A 13670-nucleotide genomic window follows, 5' to 3' on the forward strand; every position below is an offset into this window, starting at 1 on the left:
ACATCCCCTCACTCACCCCACGAGTAGAGGCCGGGCTGGGGCAGGCTGGCGTGCTCCACGCGGCACTGGTACTTGTCCCCGTCCCCCGGCAGCGCCTCGATGGTGACCCAGGTGTGGTAGGTGCCGTCGCTGTTGGGCACGATGCCCCCCGAGTGGGTGTCCTGGCCCAGCACCGCGCCGTCCTTCACCCAGCTGACGGCGATGGGCCGCGGGTAGAAGCCGTGAGCGCGGCAGGACAAGGTCAGGATCCCGTCGGCCTCCTTCCCCCACACTCGCACCTCGGGTTGCTCTGAAGGTGGGCGGCAGTGAGGGCCAGGCTGAGCTCCCCAAGCTGAGCAGCTACACCTCATCCAGGCTCACACCATGGCCCCGCCTCACCTGTCCTCCCCAGCTCTGCCTTCCCATGCTCCATGTGTCTCCGCAGCCACTGCACACAGGTTTCCTCCAGGTAATGTTTCCATGTCTCAGCAACACCACCTTCCTCCCACGTCCTCTTGGTGGGAACTGCCTCTGGTACCGCTGCAGTGAACGTCATCGTGTCTTTGTCGAAGGCAATGAAGTCTCTCCCATCACTGGCAACCTGATAATACCCCCGGGTGGTGCCATCCTCGAGGATGTCACAGCCATACATCCATTGTGCCGTGTGAGACCCTGAAACACAGCCGGGCAGGGGGTGAGGGGCTCCTCCATCTCCATGGGTCCCACTGTAGTGGGGATGGGGTTGGGGTCCCCCCGGGTCGCAGCACCCCGAGCTCGGTGGGGCTGTGACGGGCAGCCCCGGGACGGTGCCGCCGGGCAGGACCAGCCCTGGGGGGTGCGGGCGGCACTGCGCCATGGAGCCCCATCCCACAGCACGGAGCCGCGGTGCCGGCCGTGCTCACCGCCGCTCTGGTTGTAGCGCCGGGATACAGTGACCAGTTCCACGCGGCCAACCTGCTCGTTGCTCTGTGCGATCCGGGTGCTCATCTCCCAGTACTCGGGATCCACAGCTCCAGTTGCCTTCATCCACTCGGTGCGGGGCACGTACCTCCGCGCGGTGCTGTCGTAGTGCACGAATATTTCGCCGTCCACGTACCCCACTTCAAAGAACCAGGGCAGCCCGGGGCCGGGATCCGTCATCGCGGTGTGGAAGTACCGCAGGGAATGGAGCTCTGCGGGGCCGGAGCGCAGCGGGGCCGTGAGCCGCGGGTGGGGGTCCCACGGGCACAGCCCCGGGGTGGGGTTACGGGGATGGAGGGTCCCGGTCCGGCCGCACTCACCGCCCGCCGCCCCGCACACGGCGCACAGCAGCAGCCCCAGCATCCCGCACAGCCACAGCGCTGCGCTCCGGGAACCGACGCACCCCGCGCCGCTCCTTCAGCTTTTGGGACTTCCCGGACCCTCCCCGCACTCCCATTGGCTCCTCCGTCTCTGCCTCGCCAATAGTGAACGGGAGCTTGAGTGACGTCACCAGGCGCCAGGCAAAACGCGCTCCCGAAGGTTGTGAAGCGAAACCGAAACCCATACGGAGACACCACCCTGATCCCAAAAGCCCACGGAGACACCAAGAGAGGCTGCAGAGTGTCTTTAATGGCAGCACCACGGCTCAGGGTCGGGGATGGGGACACGCAGGGACAGCTGCTGACAGAAGGTGTCCATCAGATGCTGCCTGCGGGGACGTGGGCTGAGAGATGGGGTCACTCAGCCCTCACTGATGGCAGTGGGGACAGGGTCAGGTTGGGGACGCTGTTACCTGAAGGGGAGTTGTGACCAGGAAGCGGGGTGTAACCTGTTGGGGAAATAGGAGGGCGGTGAGTGGGGTTCTTATCCCATAACAATACAGCTGTACACACAGCCATAACTGAACTGCCAGCCTCACACGTGTTGGCTTCCAGAAATCAAGTATTTACAATCAGCTCAATGACTGATAACTCCTCCAGTGGCAGTGATTGCGTGATTGTCCCCTAATGGCAGCACATGTCACAGTAGAGGGAGGGGGAGAGTAACGCAGCTTGCGTCCTGCAGCTCCTGCTTCTCTCACTGCTGCTGCATCACTGCTGATAACTGGAAGGCAGGGCTGCACCCCCCACTGAATCAGGAGATCAATTCCCAGGCACTGCAGCACACAGCTGGACGTCCTTCTGGGCTGAGGCACAGAACTGCTTGCTCCTCTTGCTGCCCAAAGGAGCCAACCAGGAGCAGGGAATGGATGCGCAGGACCTCAACTCTGAGCAGCAGGAGAACTCAGGACCATGGAATGCAGTCTGCCCATTTGGTTGACCAGGTCAGCTGTGCTTAAAGACTCATTGTGAAGCCTCCTTTAGAAAAGCATCACTCTGGGGTATCCAACCATAAAAAAAGGTTTTTATTGTGTTTTTATACTATATAGTATAAGACTACGCAGTTCAACTGTCAATCATCTCATCAAGTTCAAGAAGGAGCTCATCCACATCCTTCCCTGGGTCCAAGCCAATTTCTGCTTCCAGGTTCCCCCCTGAGATTTCCCCCATGAACTTTTCCAAGTCATCTTCTACAGATAAGGGGGTCTTCCCAGCCCCAGTGGAGCTCAGCTGCTGCGCTTTGGCCACCGATTGGGAAGAAGCTGCAGCTGGACTCGAGTCCTCCGACTGCTCCACAGAGTCTGCTTGGCTTCCCAGCTGCAGTTCCAGGCTTGGGAGAACAAGGAGGAGAACAATCACCACACAACATCTCTTATCTGGAGGTACTTATTATTCCTGTGTTGGATTTGGGCATTCTTGAGCCCAACCCCCTGATCCTTCCCACACACCAGAGAGTTTCTGGCTGACGGCAAGACAAAGTGCTTAAGCAAAAGAAGTTGTGCTCCTCACCTGCTGGGGGGTTTCTCTGTGCCAGGCTTGGTGAGCAGGCTGACCTCCGGCAGGGCTGGAGCAGCAGCCTGGCAAGAAGGAAGACAAAGTCAAGGATTCCTCAGGAGATCCTTCTTCTGCAGCGCTTCTCCTTCAGCACTGCTGAGCCTGAACCCAACACAGGGGGCCAAGGGGCTCCTGAAGGATGTCAACAACCACGGGAAGGCTGCAGAGCACCTCAGCTCTTTGCAACAACGCAGCAGGAATGGACCAATCCCTTCACGCCACACAGGAATCCCAGGGCTGCAGAGCATGGTGCACACACTGCCATTCAGCCAGCATCCTGCACACAGCCACTGCTTTGCAAGGAAACCTGCACAACCTTTCAGTTCTCCACCCTTTCTGCAGCACTTGCATCTCAGGCTGAGCCTGACCAGGACAGCACTGACGCTTCCTCCCCTCCTTACCAAAGCTGCTTTTTTAGCTGGAGGCTCCTCATCTTCAGTGCTACTCAGGACTTTCTCCTGCTTGATTTCTTCCAAGCTTTTCATACGCACTTCTTCCAATGCCTTGATTGGACGCGTTGGCTCTTCCAGTTTCACTTGGCCAGGCACAGATGGACGGACAATTCTCCGCTTCTTGCGCTCACCCTCAGCTCTCTTCTCAGGCAGCAGCTCTTCTCCTTTTGGCTTCTCTTCTTCCAGCCCTTTGTGTTTCCTTTCAGCCAGGCCTTCCGACAAGGTTTGCATGGGAACTGCAGGGGAAGGCCTCAGCCCGGAGCTGGGATCCTCCACCTTACAGCACCCTTCTGCCTGGGGGGCAGCTGGGCTTTCTCCTCGCTGATGAGCTCTCTCAAGACGGATCTCTTCCAGAGTTTTCACGTGGATCTCCCCTGCTGGCTTGGCACCCTTCTCTGTCAGCAGCAAGAAAGGAGAAGCGCAAGGATGTCATACCTGCTTATGATCTGTCTGAGCACTAGTACGGCCCTGTCTCTCCTTCAGACACTTCACGCCTTGCACTACAGAGCAGAACAAAGCAGGGATGCTGCATCAATGCCAGCTCTGTGCTCCCGTTTCCAAACGGGGCAGGAAAAAGAAGTTCAGATCCCAGGGATGAAGAGCTCAGCAAGCACGCAAAGAGAACGCTGCCAGGAAAGAAGAAGCAGAAAGCCTAGAGAATCTGTGCAGCAAACACAGACGACCATTTACCTCTCCTTGCTGCTCTGCCAACCTCGATCCTCTTCCCCAGCCTTTCTGCAAGGCTGCGCTTCAGCGGAAGGCCGCTGACATCAGCTACAGAGAGAAAACAACAACATTCCTCAGCTCATTTCTTGGGAGAAAGGTTTCTACAACAGTCAACCACAAACTTGGTTTCTTCCAAGGGGATGTTCTCAGATTCACCTTTCAGCTGCTACACTTGTGTGCCACTTGGAGTCATCACAGACCCACCACACACTTTCCTCCCTCCTCCTTCAGCACTGCCCTCCCATTGACGTGCAGGCAGCCAAACAACAGCTCACAAGCAGCCCTTACCTACAGAGGATTTCCGTTTTCCAGGTTTCTCAGCAGGATTCAATCGAACCACGAGCTCCTGCCCTAAAACAAAGGAAAACAAAGGGCTTCTTTGACAGAAACCAGCAGCCAACACAATGACTGTCCTGTCAGCTCATTGCCCACCCAACAAACAGACACCCAAAAGACACCACTTGGACAGCAGCACCAGCCGACTAACATGGCCCAACTACCTTGACTGTTATTGATCCATCCCACTTAGGAGCCACCAAATGCAAACAAAGGTACTCAGCATTACCCGGCTTTGCAGACAGCATCACAGTTCTGACCACTGTCCGCACCTTCTCCTCTGGCACAGGAACAGCCCGAGATTGGAGCGGATGAGCAGGAACTCCTGAAGGCCCTTCTGATCCAAGGGAACAAACAGACAGTGTTTACAACCAGGAAAAGAAAAGCCACTGCCAACAACAAAAACCAACCTGACAGAACCCTCACAAAGACCAAAGCGCATTTGTTACTCATCGCTGTCCAAGATGCAACAACCACTGCACGTCAATAAGAGAGGTGACCAATTGGCCTCCAATTTGCTCTTGCAGTTCCCATCTAGAAGAGCAGCTGTCTGGATCTCAAACACCACGTTGCATGCTGAAGTAGCTCGATGCCCCCAGCTAAAAATCCAAGTCTATCTCTCATGTAGCTCCCAGCCACCAGCAACTGCTGCTCCAAAACCAGCAGTGCAAGATCAAGGTTCCCTTCTGTGAACGGCTCTATTCCCCAACACAGTGCCAGCTATCTGGCTATGATCAGAAGGATCACAAAGTAGGGCACATGAACTCACCGCTTGGTTGTTTTCTTTTGTCCTTTTGTTTCTTCCCTTTGATTCCTTCAGGTGTTTTGATTCCAGCATTCAAAGTGTCATCTGGGAACACAGAGCAGTGAATGAGACTGAGGGACAGAGGCACACGCTGAGGACCACAGCTCTGCAAACTGCCTCCTGCTCAGAAGCAGCCATAAGAAACCCTGTCAGCAACCCTACGTTCTGTTGTGTTTGTGCAATGAATTGCTTTGGAGTGAATTGGCAAGTTCTTCTGATTCATCCTGGAATACCTTGTTTGGTATCAGCATTCGATTTCCCAGTGGAAATGATCTGCAATCCATCCTGCTTTTCTTCAGCTGGTTGCTGGACAGCTGGTTTTGTTTCTTCTCCCTTCTCAGCAAGCTGGTCTGGAGAGGGAAAGAAACAATCAGCCTCTTCAGTTACACAGTAGGAATTCAATCAGATTTCCCACCTTTATGGAGCTCATACAATGACACTTCAGCCCACAGTTCATATTCTTAAGGACAAACCTAGTGATTACAGCTGGGTTCCTTATTTCAACAGCCGTACTTACCTGGTAAACCCACAGAAGCAGTCTAAGATTCCAACCATAAGATCAAAAGCCACATTCAAGATCCAAAGCAGCAGCAACCACACTCACCATCAGCATCACCATCTGCAGCATTGATTCCAGCTGCAGGATGTGTAGGGCTTGGGACATCCTTGGAGTTGTCCCCTTCCATCACTGCCCTCAACTGTGGAGAGGGATTGGACTGCACGGAAAGCTTGCTCTGCTGCAGTGTTGGCTGAGCTGCCTTCAGATCGTCGCCTGCAGACTCTGCTGGACTTGGCAGCGCAGCTACAGGAAGGAATGGATCATCAGGAATGGAAAACTTGGATGCTAACTGAACTCTCAGAAGCACCCAAAGTTCAGCTGGGCACCCATCTATCAGCTCACCATGAACGTTCCCTGGCACTCTTGACCACACTACACCCACCTGTGAGCAATAGAGTTCATCTTTCGTCCCTAACCAAGACCAACTCACTTTGGCTGGGTGGTAAGAAAAGCCCATTGAGGTGCCGTCCCTTGGTGTGATGAAAGGCACAGTTGGATTTCTGGCAGCCTCCTGGCTGGTTCTCCCAGTAGCAGGGAATCTCACTGCGTTTTTTCTGAGGACGGAAAGGAAGAAAAGCTGCTGGTCATGCGGACCTCAGATTTGCAAAGGGAGACTGAGCTGCAGATGATGCCAGTGAGCAGACTGCCACAAAGCAGCACTCCAACACCACTCTGAAGCGTGCGCAGGCTGGGAGCACCGGGCTCACTCAGCTTTCCTAGCATGCTGTGGGTGAGGACACCAGTTGAGAAGGGCTTCAACTAACACACCTTGCAGAATGCCTGTCTGATGCATGTGCTTCTTTAGCAGCTGTGGAGACAACACTGTTGGGATCTACTACAGGAATGTCCTGCTCTGATTTACCAATGCCATTGAGCTCTCTTCCCTCTGCTTCCTCCCAGACCCCTCTTCACAATAGGAACCATCCTCATCTCAAAGCAAATGAACCTAATCTGTACAAGCCCATTCAGCCCAGCTGAAGCAATGAGAAGTGGGTTTGGTGATGAACTCTGAGCAGCCAACACTCACCTGGATCTTCATGTGCCTGAACCTGCAGACCTTCCTGAAGCAGCGGCCCTCCTTCCACAGCGTGCAGATGGTTTCATTGCCCAAAGCAGCTTCACAGTGCCGGAAGCGACAGTTGTCTCCCTGGAACCCAATGGAAACACAGAGAGGAAAATGCAATAGTACAACCTGAGAACTGGCCGTGCTTTGAGCTCATTTGTAGCCAGTTGCCCTATTGCACAATGCAATGAGTTATTCAGTTTGCCCAAGATCAGTAATGCTTCTACCTATTCCACCCCATCCTCTGAACTGAAGAACTGAAAGAAATGAAGGAAAGAACCCAAGCAGACCTTGTTACAAGTGGAATAGAAGTAGAAATAGCAATCCTCTCCTTTCTTCGACATGCTGGACGAGCTCCCAGAAGCAGTTTTGTTCTCGGGGATCTCTGTGCAGCTCTTCCTCTGCTCTCTCAAAGAGCTGGCTCGTGCTTCCTTGCACTGAGCGTCTTCTACTGCCTTGATCAGTGAAATCTTCTGTTGAAAAGGAACCCTGAGCAAAACAGCAACAAGCAGAAAAGAATGAGGAATGCCCACCCATCTTCCCAGCTTTCTCCTGTTCGTTCCATCAGTCTCTCAGGAGCAGTTGTTTCCAAACATTGCCCTCCTCATTGCTGGTCAAACTAGAGGAACATCAGCCTGACTCAGCACGGAGCCCCTGGGGGTGCACGGCTGCAAGGCCTCCAATGGAGCCCCTCCAACTGGATGGCAAAGTTTCCTTCCCTCCTCCAATCCCGATAGAAATGCTGCCTTGTTACCTTTAGTACCTTCCCATCAGATTCCTCTCTGGCACATTCCTATGCTCCTAACAACCTCAGTGCTGCCCAGCACAGACGCCGGGCACCAACACGGCTCTGGACTCTGCACCGTGGAACACCCACCCAGCTCAGCACTTCTGTTCTGCTCACAATGGGAAGGGTTCTGGAATCGGGAGCATCAAGTGCACTAGAAATACCTCACGTCCCTCCGTTCCTTACGAGCCCTTCCCTTTGGAAACAAGAGAACCCCAGACACATCTGTTAGCACAGCAGCCCAAATGCTAACCAGAAACCAAGCACGGAGCCCTGAGAGCTACAGCCCTTGGCACCTGGCAGTGCCATGAAGGGTTGGAAAGGCAGCGCCCCATTGTGCTGAGGGCCAAGAGCCGGTTCAGACAACAGAAGCATTTGTCCACATTTCTGACATGAAGGCTGTCGCCTCCCGATCCGGCCACAAGTCAAGGCTGCCGAGTGCAATACCGTGCCTCCGCACACGGGGAACAGATGGGACTCACACACAGTGTGTAACGCCGAAAGGGCGGGGAGAAATGAACCAGAAGAGGGCTGGAGTGCAGCAGAACAATCGTATTTATTTGGGTGTGGGGTACAATGTGGGGGGTTATGGAGCCTCATGTGGCACAGCAGGGACACGAGAGCGTGGGGAAGGGTGGGAGGAGGGATGTCAAGAGGGCAACTTTGTGGGTGAGGATTGGAAAGGCAGCAGGATGGGAGGGGAAATGCTGCAGGACATCCAGATGGGTGGGGATAAGCAGGGACAGCGGAGAGGAGCACCAAGGAGAACACATTCCAGCACTCAGGAATATCATTAGGAGAAACCATATCTGATACAGGATGGTGAGCAGGCAGCCATCAGCATGGGGTCACAGAGAGGAGATGATGAGGAATGGGGGGGGGTCACATGGGGGCAGAGAACAGCAGGGGGAGGGGAAGAAGAGAGAGCAGTGGGTCCTCAGTACCCTGAGCAGCCAAACCAGGCCAAGGTCCCCACAGCCACCCCATCCCCAAGCACAGCACAGAGCAGAATGCAGGCAGGCTGAGCACAGAACAGCCCAATACTTTATTTCTCAGGATGCAGCACAAGCAAAGCATTACAGCATAGGAAGCAGAGGGAGATGTGAGAGGTTGATCAGACAGGGCTGTGTCCATCACTGATCCCAAATGCTCATGTGGCCAGTTGGCCCCTTGCAGGTTGTAGCACAGCACTCAGATGGTGGGGTTGCTCCCTGTGCGGAAGAGAAGAGATGGTGTCCTATAGGGCTGTGTTCACATCCCAAACCTCTGCTCCCCACAGAAGCCCAGCCCAGGTGCAGCAACACAAGGAGCACAGGGACCCCTTCCAACCCCCCAGCCCCACACCGCACCTGTGCTTGAGTTGCTGGATCCACCATCCTGGCCTGTAAGAGAAGAAGAGCCATGAGCCCCAGCCCTGTGCTCACTGTGGGGCATGGAGCAGCCCCGAGCACCAGGAAGGGGAACCCTGGTAGAAAGTGGGGACCCCAATGCTGCCCTGGCACCAGGCAGAGGTGGGGGACAGCGCTGCCATCATCACTCACTGGGTGCCACGTTGTAGCCTTTCTCCTTCTTCCCTGCAGACAGAGAGATGCATCAGCACAGGTTCACATCACAACCAGGCTGGGGGCTCCCGATGGAGCCTCAAATCCCCACAAAGCCCACAACATGTCTCCATATTTACCTGCACGGCGTCTGTAGATGATGAATCCAACACCACCCATGATGGCGATGGCCACAATGGCAATGACCACTCCCACCACGATTGGCACCACGTTGGACTGTGGCCGCTCTGGGGGAAGGCAGGGCCGTCAGCAGGGGAAGGGGCAGCCCGCAGCCCCCCAGCCCCACATCCCCTCACTCACCCCACGAGTAGAGGCTGGGCTGGGGCAGGCTGGCGTGCTCCACGCGGCACTGGTACTTGTCCCCGTCCCCCGGCAGCGCCTCGATGGTGACCCAGGTGTGGTAGGTGCCGTCGCTGTTGGGCACGATGCCCCCCGAGTGGGTGTCCTGGCCCAGCACCGCGCCGTCCTTCACCCAGCTGACGGCGATGGGCCGCGGGTAGAAGCCGTGAGCGCAGCAGGACAAGGTCAGGATCCCGTCGGCCTCCTTCCCCCACACTCGCACCTCGGGTTGCTCTGAAGGTGGGCGGCAGGGAGGGCCGGGCTGAGCTCCCCACGCTGAGCCCCCACCCCACCTACAGCCTCACATCGCAGCCCCCCCCTCACCTGTCCTCCCCAGCTCTGCCTTCCCGTGCTCCACGTATCTCCGCAGCCACTGCACACAGGTTTCCTCCAGGTAATGCTTCTGTCCCTCAGCATAATCACTTTCCTCCCACGCCCTCTTGGTAGGAACTGCCTCTGGAACCGCCGCAGTGAACGTCATCGTGTCTTTGTCGAAGGCAATGAAGTCTCTCCCATCATAGGCAACCTGATAATACCCCCGGGTGGTGCCGTCCTCGAGGATGTCACAGCCATACATCCACTGCCATGTGTGACACCCTGAAACACAGCCGGGCAGGGGTTGTGATGCCCCTCCATCTCCAGGGGTCCCACTATAGTGGGGATGGGGTTGGGGTCCCCCCGGGTCGCAGCACCCCGAGCTCGGTGGGGCTGTGACGGGCAGCCCCGGGACGGTGCCGCCGGGCAGGACCAGCCCTGGGGGGTGCGGGCGGCACTGCGCCATGGAGCCCCATCCCACAGCACGGAGCCGCGGTGCCGGCCGTGCTCACCGCCGCTCTGGTTGTAGCGCCGTGCTAAACTGTCCAGGCTCACGCGGTCTTTCTGCTCATTGCTCTGTGCGACCTCCGTCTGCAAATCCCAGTACTGCTGGTCCATGTTGGCCGCCATCCACTCGGTGCGGGGCACGGTCCTCCGCGCGGTGCTGTCGTAGTGCACGAAGATTTCGCCGTCCACGTACCCCACAATCACGAACCAGGGCAGCCCGGGGCCGGGATCCGTCATTGCGGTATCAAAGTACCGCAGGGAATGGAGCTCTGCGGGGCCGGAGCGCAGCGGGGCCGTGAGCCGCGGGTGGGGGTCCCACGGGCACAGCCCCGGGGTGGGGTTACGGGGACGGAGGGGTCCCGGTCCGGCCGCACTCACCGCCCGCCGCCCCGCACACGGCGCACAGCAGCAGCCCCAGCATCCCGCACAGCCACATCGTTGAGCTCCGGGAACTGCCGCACCCCGCGCCGCTCCTTCAGCTTTTGGGACTTCCCGGACCCTCCCCGCACTCCCATTGGCTCCTCCGCCTCCGCCTCGCCAATGGTGAACGTGAGCGTTCGTGACGTCACCGGGAGTCAGGCAGAATGAGCTCTTGCAGGTTGTGAAGCGAAAGCGAAATCGCTGCGTGTTGCGGGGGGGGGATGGGGCTGGAAGGGCGCGATGTGGGAAACCCCCGGCTCACCGAGCACAGGGGGGGCACCCGGGTTGTGTCCCCACCCCGGCCTTGTCCCTACCCCGGAGGGGGGGCGAGGGTCTCTGTCTTGTCGGAGGGGGCAGTGAAAAGGATTCGTTCTGCATTCCATTCAAGGCACTGTTATGGGGTCTCATCTATAGGGTCAGCGGCACCGTGTCTGGGGAGGGAAGGCGGTGACAACGAGCTGCCTTTGGGATCAGTGCCTTTTCCCCACAGGGCCGCCCTGTTCCTCTTCCCCACATCCACGTGGGTCCATCTGGGGTCGATGCCCTCCGGGTCTGCAGGTGGACCCTGATGTCCTCCCCCCCCGTTAATGATTGACCCCAATCCCGGTGTCCCTGTGCCACTGCCCCGATCTGCCCCACACCGCCGGAGCCATGGGGCCTCCCTGGACCTTCAGCCTCTTCCTCCTCCTCTTCCTCACTCTCTTAATGGAGGGCAGCTCCCAGGACCCTGAGTATGGGGTTATGAGGCACCTGTGGCGCTGGGTTATGGGGTTGGGGTTGATTGTGGGGTAGCTATGAGACTATGAATGTCCTGCACTGTCCACTATGGGGACTATGGGGTGCTGTAGGGGCTGAGGGCAGCTGTAGGATTGGGGTTTGATGGAGTCTGGTGGGACTGAGGGAGATTTCTGTGTGGTTGGGGAGGTTATGGGGCCTGGGCTTGTGGGGGGATTCCTGTGGGATCTCAGAGGGACTATGGACCTAAGGGGTGTCTGTGTATTTATGGGATCTGGGAGGGCTTATGGAGCTGCTGTGGGGCTGGTGGCTCAAGCAGTGTTTCCTTAGGTTGGTGCTGGTGGCCCCCCGGCGTGTGGCCCTGGGGTCCCCTATGGGGCTTTTGGTGGCATCTGTGGGGCCGGTGACGGGGACAGTGACGGCGTGGGCTGAGGGTGACCGTGGGGCTGGGCCCTGTGCCCTCCCGGTCCCATTTGCCCTCACAGCCCACAACAACTTCAACCAACTCCTACAAATTGAGGTATGGGGACACCGGGGGATATGGGGACATTGGAGGGGTGTCCTATAGGGTGAGGGGGTTGGGAACACCCCCATGGCACACATGTGCACCCTTGGGTGCCCTCCTGCCACATCACCCACGTCACCTCACACCTCCTTCCCATATCCCCCATAGGTCACCCCAGTGCAGGCAGAGCGTTGTGGGGCGCTGTGGGGTCGGGGGCTGCTCCTGGAGGCCCATAGCCCCCACTTGCCCCCCCCAGCACCCGGAGTCTACGTGTGGCCCTGGGGGGGCCGCGGGGTCACCTCATTGTGCAGACAGACAAACCTCTCTACGCCCCCCGACAGACTGGTGAGTGCCCCAAATGTACCCCAAGCCCCAAAGATCTGCCTGATCCACCTCCTTTAAATACCCCAAATCCACCCCAGTGGCCCAAATGCTCCAACTCCCTTAAAACAACCCCAAAATTCTCCCCCAAACCCTTCCAAATCCACCATCTATTCCCCACATTCCCCCATATCCAACCCATTTTCACCCCACATTCACCCATATATCCCATATATCCCTTTGTTTCCAGTGCATTTCCGGGTCTTCTCTATGGACCCCGACCTACAGCCAAACCCTGAACCTGTCCTGGTCACCATCACGGTATGGGTCCTATAAGGTTGGGGCTGTTGGTGACCCTATGGGGTTTGGGTGGCCCTACAAGGCTGGGGTCTCACTGTGTACCCCCATATCCCCCCAGAACCCATTGGGTGCACGAGTGCGGGAGGTGCAGCGGGTGCCCCTGGACACGGTGCTGAGCGACCAGCTGGTGTTGCCTGACATTGCCCTGTGAGTGGGGCTATAGGGGGCTATCGGGGGCTATGGGGTGGGATGGGGGGCTATGGGGATGTGGGGCTACAGGGGTTGCAGGTGGGCCAGAGCAGTGGGGGGGTTATAGGGTTACTGGGACATTATAATAGCTGTAGAAGCTATAGGGGGCTGTGGGGAGCTATAGGACACCATAGGGTTGATAGGGACTATGGGAGACTATGGCAGTCTAGGAGGGGCTATAGGAAGTTGTGGGGGAACTATAGGTTGCCTTAGGGGCTATAGGGGTCTACAGGGGTTATAGGGGAGTATGGGGAATCATGAGGGCCGTAGGGACTCTGAAGGGCTATAGCACACCATAGGGACCATAAGGGCTCTGGGAAGCTCTAGAGGACCATAGGGGTCTATGACAGGGGCTCTGGAGGACTATAGGACCTATGAGTGGCTATAGGACCCTATAGGGCACCAGAGGGGCTCTGTGAGAGCCATAGGGTCATCATGTCCCCATGTCCCCAGCCCAGGGACGTGGCACATACGGGCACAGTTGGCTGCCAGTCCCAACACCAACAGCTCCACCGCCTTTGAGGTGCGCAAATACGGTGAGTGGGGTCTTGGGGGTCCCTGTTGTGTTCCCATACCCCCCTATAACCCCATATGTTGTCCCCAGTGCTGCCTGGCTTCGAGGTGCGCATCCGCCCTGAACGTGGCTTCATTTTGCTGAGCGACCCTGAACCGGCCCCACTGTGTGTCCACCTGCATGTCCAGTATGGGATCCTTGGAGCCAAAATCCCCCCAGATCCCCACTTAAATCCCACCCAAATCCCAAATCCCACCCAGTTTCCCCAATATTCCCCCCCAAATCCCCATCTTTCTCCTCCA

The 13670-nt window shown here is 57.2% G+C and overlaps 3 protein-coding genes across 3 annotated transcripts in view; all 3 read right to left on the minus strand.

Annotated features, from left to right (window-relative positions):
- LOC140263059 (class I histocompatibility antigen, F10 alpha chain-like) overlaps window positions 1-1356 on the minus strand; it is a 167696-nt gene extending 166340 nt beyond the window's left edge. The window contains exons 1-4 of the mRNA XM_072357795.1: window positions 1260-1356; window positions 882-1151; window positions 379-651; window positions 17-289 (exon numbers count right to left, since the gene is read on the minus strand). Coding sequence (XP_072213896.1) covers window positions 17-289; window positions 379-651; window positions 882-1151; window positions 1260-1302 — 859 coding nt within the window. The 5' untranslated portion in view covers window positions 1303-1356. The remainder of the gene's footprint in view (window positions 1-16; window positions 290-378; window positions 652-881; window positions 1152-1259) is intronic.
- Window positions 1357-2384: 1028 nt separating this feature from the next.
- Window positions 2385-7158, minus strand: LOC140263009 (zinc finger CCCH domain-containing protein 11A-like). The gene is made up of 12 exons (XM_072357742.1): window positions 7105-7158; window positions 6779-6898; window positions 6182-6305; window positions 5791-5994; window positions 5426-5542; window positions 5157-5237; window positions 4617-4724; window positions 4340-4402; window positions 4016-4099; window positions 3275-3720; window positions 2829-2896; window positions 2385-2649 (listed from the first exon to the last, which is right to left on the minus strand). Exons 1-12 carry the CDS (start codon window positions 7156-7158, stop codon window positions 2385-2387), a joined length of 1734 nt encoding a protein of 577 aa, XP_072213843.1.
- A 980-nt stretch (window positions 7159-8138) lies between these two features.
- On the minus strand, window positions 8139-10772 carry LOC140263057 (class I histocompatibility antigen, F10 alpha chain-like). The gene is made up of 8 exons (XM_072357793.1): window positions 10703-10772; window positions 10330-10593; window positions 9827-10099; window positions 9464-9736; window positions 9283-9390; window positions 9143-9175; window positions 8951-8983; window positions 8139-8812 (listed from the first exon to the last, which is right to left on the minus strand). The coding sequence occupies exons 1-8, from the start codon at window positions 10758-10760 to the stop codon at window positions 8793-8795; spliced, it is 1062 nt and encodes a 353-aa protein (XP_072213894.1). The 5' UTR covers window positions 10761-10772; the 3' UTR covers window positions 8139-8792.
- Window positions 10773-13670: the final 2898 nt, after the last annotated feature.

Source organism: Excalfactoria chinensis, chromosome 27 (genome assembly GCF_039878825.1).
Source record: "Excalfactoria chinensis isolate bCotChi1 chromosome 27, bCotChi1.hap2, whole genome shotgun sequence".
Lineage (NCBI taxonomy): Eukaryota > Metazoa > Chordata > Aves > Galliformes > Phasianidae > Excalfactoria > Excalfactoria chinensis.